Genomic DNA, 11,096 nt, shown 5'->3' with positions numbered 1-11,096 from the left:
CAGGTAACATATTGTGGGAGCACTGGAACAGATAAGTGTTAACACTCACTGTCAGATTTTTGAACTACAATTTCAACAGTGGGGCTCCATTGGCCTCCATTAATAAGAACTAACCCTACTTCATCTGAAAAGAATTAAACATCTGTTTTTAAAAGCACTCAAAACAAAATCAACTAAATGTGTCCGTGATCAACCCGCCATTGTGGAAGTAGGTTATAATAGCTAGACCTTTCTGCGTTAAAGGGACATTCAGAAATATAAGTACCATAAATATAAATACATCAGTACTTGTGTACGTACAAAATTATGGAGAAATGTATCAAGCCTTCTAAAGAGGACTGGTGGAGATGTTAACCATAGTGATCAATCAGGTACATTCTATAGAATGTACTTGATAAGTAAAATCAGAGTGGTTGCTATAGGCAACTTCTCCAATTCTCTGTAGAATGGTTGACACCATTCCCCCAATGTATCTGATCACAGGACCATGTTTAGTTAGAAAAATTGGCCCTCATTCCGAGTTGTTCGCTCGCTAGCCGCTTTTCGCAGCAGTGCACACGCTAAGCCGCCGCCCTCTGGGAGTGAATCTTAGCTTAGCAGAATTGCGAATGAAGTATTTGCAATATTGCAAAAAGATTTTTCTTTGCAGTTTCTGAGTAGCTCGAGACTTACTCTTCCAGTGCGATCAGTTCAGTGCTTGTCGTTCCTGGTTTGACGTCACAAACACACCCAGCGTTCCCCCAGACACTCCCCCGTTTCTCCAGCCACTCCCGCGTTTTTCCCAGAAATGGCAGCGTTTTTTCACACTCTCCCATAAAATGGCCAGTTTCCGCCCAGAAACACCCACTTCCTGTCAATCACACTACGATCAGCAGAACTAAGAAAAAACCTCGTAATGCCGTGAGTAAAATACCAAACTTCTTAGCAAATTTACTTGGCGCAGCCGCAGTGCGAACATTGCGCATGCGCAGTTAGCGGAAAATGGCACAGATGAGAAGGAAAAGAACGAGCGAACAACTCGGAATGAGGGCCCTTATTCTATATGTAGAGAATAAAGAACAGTCCTATTACACGATAGCTAAGTCAGATTCATCTCCTGAAGGCGGTTATTATGTCAGCTGAACCAATAGATGCTTGGAGCTTGGACATTATTCAGAACAATATTCATGAGAATGCAGACTATTGGTTATTTATTCATTAGAAACTCATAAGATCACTGAATAAAACTATCAACATCTCCAGATCACAGAAAAATGTCTTGTGCGCTGTGTTATTTATTACTGCACTCTGTAATAGGAGGTTGTATGCAAGTGTTTACCTTGAACAATGCATTCCCGCCTTATCTCTGGGCCTTCGGTAGTGATCTGCAGGCTGCTTGACGGGCGCGGACTATTGGCATCTTGCATCCTTCAGCACCTTTGGAAAACCACAAGACAAACACAAATCAAGGTTTTTGTAAATAAATGATGTCTCTATAAAGGGCTGCAAGTATAAAGCTGGGATCATATATCATAGTCAGTCCTATGAAGTACTGTACACATATTGCTGGTCATTCACAAGTAATGCTATGTACTATAGATTAGGGTCACATTTACATATCCCATGTAAACCACTTAACTGAAGTTGTTTTCCAACACAAATCACTCAGAAATTTACTTTTTTGTATTACTTAAAAGTTTATAAAGTATTTTTTATCACATATTTAAATATTTTATTTGGAAAAAATATATATCTGGCGGTTGAACCGTGTTTATAGGCCCCCATTATAAAATAACTCCCCACCCCCTTAGAAGTAAAAAAAATATTTTATAAACAAACCACCCCAATATAAAAAGACCCTGTTTTTGCACCCCCTCCTCCTACCCTGTGACCAATGTATTTTTTTTCTCATTATTCTACACCCTTTCCCCTCCAGCATCATATATCTTTATTTTACCCATCCCCACCCCCACTGGCATATACTCCCCCCCCCCCCCCACACACACACATGCAGAGCGCAGCAGAGTGTGTGTCGAGAGGGATTGATCTGTCCCCACCTCCGTTGCAGCTAATTTCTCACACTTTGATCTCCAGTGCACGCGCTCCATGTGATTCCGGCATTGATGTTAGTGGTCACAGACCGCTGCATCACTGCAAAGGGTCCAGTGAGCCTGAGGAGATCCGTACTGCACTCTCCTCATCAAAAGTCGGGCACACGGATGGCAGCGCGTCAGATGTGATGCGACCTTGCCAGCTGATGCACTTCTGGCTGCTGTTGCATCACATGCGACGGCGCCAGTTAAGTGGTTCACACAACTTTGTTTCTCAAAAACAATTACTGACAGAGGCAAAAAACAGCCACAATAATCAGAGAAAAGAATTACCCTAAAACAGATCTGTAGTATAATTATTACTTCAGGATTTTCATTCCACCACCAGACTAATTAAAATGTAGAGATTTGTTCAATTTTTACAGCATAGAAAGTATATCTGAAGTACGGGACACAATAAATAAGACAAAATATTTCAAAGTCAGAGGCACTGATCTATAATGTAGGGTATTTTGTTCTTCTTTAGCTGAATTGTAGATATCTCATCACGGTTCCACATATCCAGTGCCGCAAACTATGTATTTGCTAGACAGCAAATTTGAATTGATAGTCTTATAGATAGCTTAAGTTATTTCAAATACATGCTGATCCTCCTCCCTCATGAACTTCCCTTTGCAGCGGGGGTGGTGAAAGTAGTGTGGAGTATAGCGTGGAACAACTACAGCCATCAGTGAACCGAACGGATCTGGCGAATAGCACCTGTCATGTAAAAGTATTGTTTTTATCTAATTAATCAACACAATTAAGATAATCAAATCCTAATATGGTCCTCAAATCATTGTTGGGGTGAAGTACCAATGAGGCTACATTTTCACTCCTTTGTTAAGGGCTCAGCATTATTGGAGATCTGATGCAGGGAAGGTTGAATGTACAGCAAAGCATGGTATATCCTACTGTAAATGTATTGCTCCTGCGTGCTCAGTATATAAACTGTAAGGCAGCAAGGTTATAAGTCAGTTCCATTTTCCTTCATTACAATTTTTTAGTGGAGTCTAGTGATTTATTAGAAAGCCAAAAACAAGTCATTATGCTAGCTCATAATATACATATAGCTATATCCAATCTATGGCAAAACTGTTCCATATAGCCTGAATCTCTAATAAGCGTGTAACATACTTATACCTTGGTATCCTAATTTGTACTGTACACATGAGTACTGTCACTGTGATGTAGACTGCTGATAGCAAAACCACATATGTGATATACACAGTTACCGCACACAGCCCCAGTGATATCAGTCGTCCATCGTCACAGAATTATCCATCAGCATGTAGAGGCTGGAACCAGAGAAGCCGGATTCCGGTGCTGTCTCTATCTCCTAATCATATTTCAGGCAAACTGGCTCATCTGAAGAAATGCAATTTTTTGTATTGCCTGTTTCCTTAAAAATGCAAGAAATATCCTCTGCTTGGAGCGTAAATACCCATTTCACAGATGGCACTGATTCAGTTACTGTGTATGAAATTCATTTTGTACACAGTATGCAGACAGACAGTTCAAAAGAGATCTGAAGGCTCTATTAGTATGCATAACAAGGGTCCCCTGGCAATAACTGTGACCAGCACTGGAGAAAGATAAGCCAAGCACTGAACATGTGGTTTGAGCTGCAATAAGCTCTTCTGAGTGACTGTTTATCTGTTTATATTTTTCTGTCTGTTCTGCAGTGGAAGTGTCCTGGTACAGAGTATCTTCACCATGGACAAAACCCCACAGCTGCGCAAGAGAAAGACTAAATAGAACATTCTAATATTCGTTTTATACTAGCCATGGAGACAGGCTTCCAAGGGCTTCCCCACACCCCCCGAATCCTTTGTATAGAAATAATCAACATATGTCAGTAGTTTTAGGCTTGCTATTTTGCTTTCTCTGATCTACGGTCTAATGGGCCCTACACACTTGGCAATAAGGATGATCGATATGAATGATATAGTTAAAAAATGAACGCTAAATTGTTCATATCGGTCAGTATGTATGTATCAACGATGAATGATGTGTGGCCCCATGATCGTTCATCATTGATATATCCTCGTTTATACTTGCAAGTCAGTTTGGACGATATATATGTATAGATGTGTCCACTTACATCTTTCCTATTTTGCTTAATCTGGCACAACATGCTAAGCTGTTTTTCACGAGTAGCAAGTGGATGGATTTTAATATTTTTGCTTGCCATAATAGAATATGTCTAAAGTAACATATTAAAGAAGCAAATTAAGAAAAATCACAAGGCATGGCTAAATCTCTGAGTTTATGGCATGCAAAACCGTGCCATACATGGCGGGATATAGCAAAGATGTACATATGTATGTAGTCTCATACCGTCCAAATTGCCCATCGAAATCATCCAGTGTGTAGGCAAAAATCGTTGGCGAAAATATCGACCATCGATAATATCCTTGGTCGATAAAATCGCTAACATCGCCCAGTGTGTAGGGCCCTTTAGAGTTGACAACCTGTGTTGAATACTTATGGAATTCCAAGTCAGAAAATACCCTGCCAGAGTTCTGCAAAGCTGGGCAGCAAAGGTTTGCCAGGCAAGAATATAGACGTCTTTTTTTTATTATTCTTAATAATAATAATAATAATAATAATAATAATAAGTGCACCAGTGGCGTAAGTTCTTCCCTATCTACAGGAAGCAAGTTAGAGTTTGGTGCCCCCACCCCTTGAAAAAAAGGGAACATTATACATAATTTGGGGCTAGGACAAAGGTGACAGGACCAAGAGGGACAGTGCCAGGAGAGGTGTGACAGGGCCAGTACTGAGATAAAAGGAACAGTACAGTGGGCAACGACAGACTAAGACAGAGAGGACAGGAACAGGACAGATTAGAGGGGACAGGAGAGAGGTGACAGAGCCAATACAGAGATGACAGGGATAGTAAAGTGGGGAAGAACAGAAATGACAGGGCCAAGATAGAGAACCAAGATAGAGGTGACATGGACAAGAGAGAGGTGACAGGGACACAATAAGGACATAGGTGACAGGGCCAGGATAGAGGGGACAGGGGTGTAAGCGACAGTACAGAACAGAGGGGTGACAGGGACAGGACAATGACAGAGGTACCAGGACAGAGGGGACAGGGACAGAAATGAAGGGACAGGAGAGAGGGTTAACAGGACCAGGACAGAGGTGACAGGGTCAGGACAGGGGTGACAAGGACAGGAAAGGGATGGCAGGGACAGAACCAGAACAGAGCCGACGGGCAGAACAGAAGGGTCAGAAGAGAGGGATGATAGGGCCAGTATAGAGGTGACAGGGACAGGAGAGAAGGGAGACAGAGCCAGCACAGAGGTCACGGGACAGGGGTGACAGGGACAAAAGAGAGGGGAGACAGGAATAGGACAGGGGAGACATGGCCAGCACAGAGGTGATAGGGACAGGAGAGAGGGGAGACCGTGCCAGCACAGAGGTGACAGGGACAGGACAGAAGGGCCAAGAGAGAGGGGAGACAGTGCCAGCACAGAGGGGACAGGACAGGGGTGACAGGGCCAGCACAGAGCGGACAGGATAGGGGTGACAGGGCCAGCACAGAGGAGACAGGACAGATGTGACAAGGACAGAACAGGGGTGACAGTGACAGGACAGAAGGGCCAGAAGAGAAGGGAGACAGGGCAGAGGTGACAGGGACAGGACAGGGATGACAGGACAGAAGGGCCAGGAGAGAGAAGAGACCAGGCCAGCACAGAGGTGACAGGACAGAAGTGACAGGGCCAGCACAGGGGGGACAGGACAGGGGTGACAAGGACAGGACAGGGGTGACAGTGACAGGACAGAAGGGCCAGAAGAGAGGGGAGACAGGGCAGAGGTGACAGGGACGACAGGACAGAAGGGCCAGGAGAGAGGGGAGACCAGGCCAGCACAGAGGTGACAGGACAGAAGTGACAGGGCCAGCACAGGGGGGACAGGACAGGGGTGACAAGGACAGGACAGGGGTGACAGTGACAGGACAGAAGGGCCAGAAGAGAAGAGAGACAGGGCAGAGGTGACAGGGACAGGACAGGGATGACAGGACAGAAGGGCCAGGAGAGAGGGGGGACCAGGCCAGCACAGAGGTAACAGGACAGAAGTGACAGGGCCAGCACAGGGGGGATAGGACAGGGGTGACAAGGTCAGGAAAGGGGTGACAGGACAGAAGGGTCAGGAGAGAGGGGAGACCAGGCCAGCACAGAGGTGACAGGGACATGACAGGGGTGACAGGGACAGGACAAAAGGGCCAGGAGAGAGGGGAGACAGGGCCAGCACAGAGGTTCTACACATAGTTGCCTACCCTCCCGCATTCTGCAGGAGACTCCCTGAAATAGCAGCAATCTCCCTGACTCCCTAAATAGACCAGCAATCTCCCTTATTGCACCTTAATCCCATTAAGAAGCTGTTTCATTCATGGGGAAAAAATTAATTAGAGATACAGTATATACATTCAAATGGGCTCATCAGTGCCATGTCCCTGCATTGGTTATAAGGCACAATGATCCCTATGGCTACATGCATTTTAAATAATGTTTCTCATGGCCACTTACAGTATATGGAACCTCTTGTTCATATTATTACAGTTATAATTATAACTGTTATATATAATTATGTTTTATATATATATATATATATATTATAATTATGTTATATATAGTTATATATAATTATATCCACTTACAGTATATGGAACCTCTTGTTCTTGTTCACAATACACAAACAAATCCTGAAAAATATGAGTGTCTTTTCGTCAACAAGTAGATCTTACTAACTTTGGGGCTCATTTACATTTGGATGTAAGTCATTTTTATGACACGCCTCTCTGATGTAGTAGGATACGTCCGCGCTGATAGGTGTTACTTTCACATCTCAATGAAATGCTTTATCAAAAGTAGGCAATTATGGTACTACATCATAGGAAATTAGCCCTCACATCCCTTATGCATTTTCTGGGTAGGAGGATTTATACAGATAAGACATCAAGAAACATATACTTATAAAGAAATGAAAACACCAATATGGAGAATTAGGCAATCTTTTTAAAGCTACTCCTACGTATTTAGGACAGCAAAAGCTAATGCACCATTAGAGGAGAAATGGGAGGTGATGGGTTTATTGCGGTGCTGTCAGAGTGCCAGCTTCTACGGACATTCCAGGGAGAGTAGAGAGGAGCAGCATCCCCAGCCAGTACATGTAGGGAGGAAGATAGGAGACTGGAAGCAGATGCTGTATAGCTTGGATGGTGCTGCTGGTGCATAGCGACGGGATGGTGCGAAAAAAGTGATTGCACGGGCGATCGCATGGAGATTGACAAGAAGAGGGCGTTTGTGGGTGGCAACTGGGAGGGTTTTCAGGGAGGGTGTCTGACGTCAATTCCGGTCCTGAACAGGCTGATGTGATCGCCTGTCCTGAGCAGAGACTGCACAAAATCAGTTTGTGCAGCTCTGTTACACATGCGTTTGCACACTTGCACAGCTCAAATACCCTCACCCTGTAGGTGATGACTATCTGATCGCAGGACAGCAAAATTCGCTACCCAGTGATCAGGTCTGAATTAGGCCCTGTGTCCTGCACCCTCTGCGATCCCTAACCCTGCTCTTTTTTACGTATCGTCAACCTGCTGCTGGAAAGATTGGATGGCTCGAGTTTGCTGCTATGCTGCGCTGCTCCTGCTTTAACTCAATACCAGGTCTACAGAGAAGCGGAGATAGTGCCTCTTCAGCCAGATGCCACTAGGCTTTTGCAGATGCCCTAGGCAATTGCCTATTCTGCCTATGCCTAGGGCCGGCTCTGCACTGGGGTCTATTCAACTGATTCGACAAGTTGGAAAAACTGCATTTTCTGACCTTTTTAGGTCGAATCTGGATTCAATCTATTTAAGTCAGTTTCCGTTTTTCCGACTTGTCGGAAAACACGTAGATCGGCGGATTAGCCGCCGATCCACGTGTTTTGTCGGATTTGCGGTCATTTTCAACAGGTTTTTGCCCCATTTTCGACAATGCCGATCTGACTTTAAGAATCGGATCGGCGTTGTCGAAAATAGACAAAACCTGTCAGAAATGCACGGAAATTGAATAGTGCAGTGTCGGATCCTCTCCGTCTGAGAGGTTTCGACACCAATTGAATAGATCCCATTGATGTACATTAGCAAAGCAAGATATATCATGGTTTGGAGACCTAATGTGCCATGCCGTCCCCATACTCTAGTATGGGACGTAGCAATTATACTATTCAGCATGCTCCAAAAACAGAAAGCTTCCTGTGCTTGACTGAAGTAGCTAACATCATCCTACATGGCGTGAGTGTGCTGAGCCCATCTCCTTCTATCCAGATGGCCATACCTCCCAACATGACCCTTTCCAGAAGGGACAGAATGCTCTGCTCCTGGACTTCCCTCTTAATTTATGATAGCCATCGCCTGTGCTGAAACACCTTTTTAATCCATTGACCTGTTCAGCACAGGTGATGGCAATCATAAATTAAGAGAAAAGTCCAGAAGCAGAGCATTGTGTCCCTCCTGGAGAGGGTCATGTTGGGAGGTATGCAGATGGCATGAGTGTGCTGAGCCCATCTCATACTTGCCTACCTGACCCTCTCCATGAGGGAGAAAATGCTCTGTTCCTAGACTTTCCTGGTAATGTATGATTGCCATCACCTGTGGTGAGCTAGTCAATTGATAAGAAAGGTGTTTCACCACAGGTGATGGCAATCATACATTACCAGGAAAGTCCAGGAACAGAGCATTTTCTCCCTCATGGAGAGGGTCAGGTAGGCAAGTATGGCCCATCTCCTTCCTTTGATTATCAGTGAAAGTGGTAGTGTTAGGTATGGGGACAGCTTTGTTTCCAAGCAGCTGCCCTGGCATCGGAACAATGATGAATTACTCCTGTAGATTTGACTCTGTTGCCATAAATTATGGAAAATACAATTGTTAATTTGCATATGGCCCTTACGATTATTGATAAACAGGCCCCTAAAGCACTGGATTTGTCCGGTTTTGGAACCCGGTCATGTTGTATTTTAGGTATACAGTTTTATTTTCTGGTGTAATAAATTTCAGAGACTCTGGGGCTCATTCCGAGTTGATCGTAGCTGTGCTAAATTTAGCACAGCTTCGATCGTAAACTCAGACATGCGGGGGGACACCCAGCACAGGGCTAGTCCGCCCCGCATGTCAGTGCCGGGCCCCCCCGCACAAATACAAAAGCATCGCACAGAGGCGATGCCTTTGTATTTGAGGAGTAACTCCCAGCCAGCGCAGCTCCTGCGGCTGGCCGGGAGTTACTCGTCGCTCTCGCTGGCCGCAGCGGCTGCGTGAGACGTCACGCAGCCGCCGCGGCCCGCCCCCGAATGGTCCGGCCACGCCTGCGTTGGCCAGACCGCTCCCCCTAAACAGAGGCGATCGCTAGGTAACAACAGCTGCCATGCGCCGGCGCATGCGCAGTTCCGACCCGATCGATGCGCTGCGACAAACTGCAGCGAGCGATCGGCTCGGAATGACCGCCTCTGTTTTAAAGTTCCATTATAGTCTGTAGCTAATTAGCTTTTCAACATCCCTGGGTTATGCTCAGTGCAGCACTTTTTCCAACTACTCTGTTGATTGTCCAAGACTTGGTGGATCAAGATCAGGTGGATCAATAAGAAGCCATAAAGTGGTAAATTTAAATGTTCACAAAGTTATGTGGTAATACGACTTTACATTTGAATGGTCCTGATGTCACTGCTAGAAGTTTCAATGAGTCAGAACTACGAGCTAACAAAAATAAAACAGATTTCTCAATTCAAGCCCGATATTGGGGGTAATTCCAAATTGATCGCAGCAGGAATTTTTTTTTAGCAGTTGGGGAAAACCATATGCACTGCAGGGGAGGCAGATATAACATGTGCAGAAAGAGTTAGATTTGGGTGGGTTATTTTATTTCTGTGCAGGGTAAATACTGGCTGCTTTATTTTTACACTGCAAATTAGATTGAAGATTGAACACATCACACCCAAATCTAACTCTCTCTGCACATGTTATATCTGCCTCCCCTGCAGTGCACATGGTTTTGCCCAACTGCTAAAAAAATTCCTGCTGCGATCAACTTGGAATTACCCCCATTGTGCGGTATTCTGAGCTAACCCTTGTATAGTCAGTTGAGTACAATGGGGCAGATGTATTAATCTCTCCTCATCGCTACAGCAACCCTGATAATCTCATTCACATCTCTCCCACAAACTCATACCCCCTATCCTGTGCCCTCTGGAATGCCAGATCTGTTTGTAACATGACCTTTTCATTTCCAACTCCCTACACCTACTAGCCATTACTGAAACTTGGATTACGCCCTCTGACACTACCTCTCCTGCTGCTCTCTCTGCTGGAGGCCTTGCATTCACACACACACACACCCCGACCTGGGGGTCGCCATGGGGGTGGAGTTGGGGTCCTTTTACCTTCTAGTTACTCCTACCAGCTCATACCACCAGAACCATCCCTTACATTCTCTACACTTGAGTTCCATACTTTACGCCTCTTCCAACCAGTCCATCTTAGAGTAGCTGTCATTTACCGCCCCCCCTGGCGCTTCTTCCAAATTCGACAACTTTGCTTCCTGACTTCCTCTCTTCTGACATTCCCTCCATTATCCTAGGTGATTTTAACATCCCTATTGACATCCCCACACAACCCCCTGCCTCTAAACTCCTTAACCTCACCTCTTCACTTGGTCTCTCCCAGTGGACCTCCTCACCCTCCCATGTGAATGGGAGCTCACTAGATCTGGTCTTCACTCACCGCTGTGATATTTCTGATTTTTCCAATTCCCCATTTCCCCTCTCTGACCACCACCTGCTTTCCTTTAACCTATCTCTCTCAACTTCCCCATCTCTACCTCCCAAGGCTACCATCACTAAGCGTAACATTGAGGCTATTGACACCACATTCCTTTCCTCCCTGTTTGACTCACTTCTCTCTCCTATTCTCTCTCTCTCATGCCCTGAACAAGCCACTTCCATATACAATGCTTCCCTCACTTCTGCTCTTGACTCTGTTGC

General features: G+C 45.1%; 1 protein-coding gene across 4 annotated transcripts in view; it reads right to left on the bottom strand.

The window, feature by feature from the left end:
* Positions 1 to 11,096, bottom strand: part of NEXMIF (neurite extension and migration factor) — a 731,538-nt gene that overhangs the window by 137,658 nt on the left and 582,784 nt on the right. For all 4 annotated transcript variants that reach the window (XM_063937182.1, XM_063937180.1, XM_063937181.1 and 1 more), the window contains one exon: positions 1,319 to 1,416. In XM_063937182.1, the coding sequence (XP_063793252.1) occupies positions 1,319 to 1,332 (14 nt within the window). In that variant the 5' untranslated portion in view covers positions 1,333 to 1,416. The remainder of the gene's footprint in view (positions 1 to 1,318; positions 1,417 to 11,096) is intronic.

This window comes from Pseudophryne corroboree, chromosome 8 (assembly GCF_028390025.1).
Source record: "Pseudophryne corroboree isolate aPseCor3 chromosome 8, aPseCor3.hap2, whole genome shotgun sequence".
Taxonomy (NCBI): domain Eukaryota; kingdom Metazoa; phylum Chordata; class Amphibia; order Anura; family Myobatrachidae; genus Pseudophryne; species Pseudophryne corroboree.
This window is presented reverse-complemented; position numbering and strand designations above follow the sequence as displayed.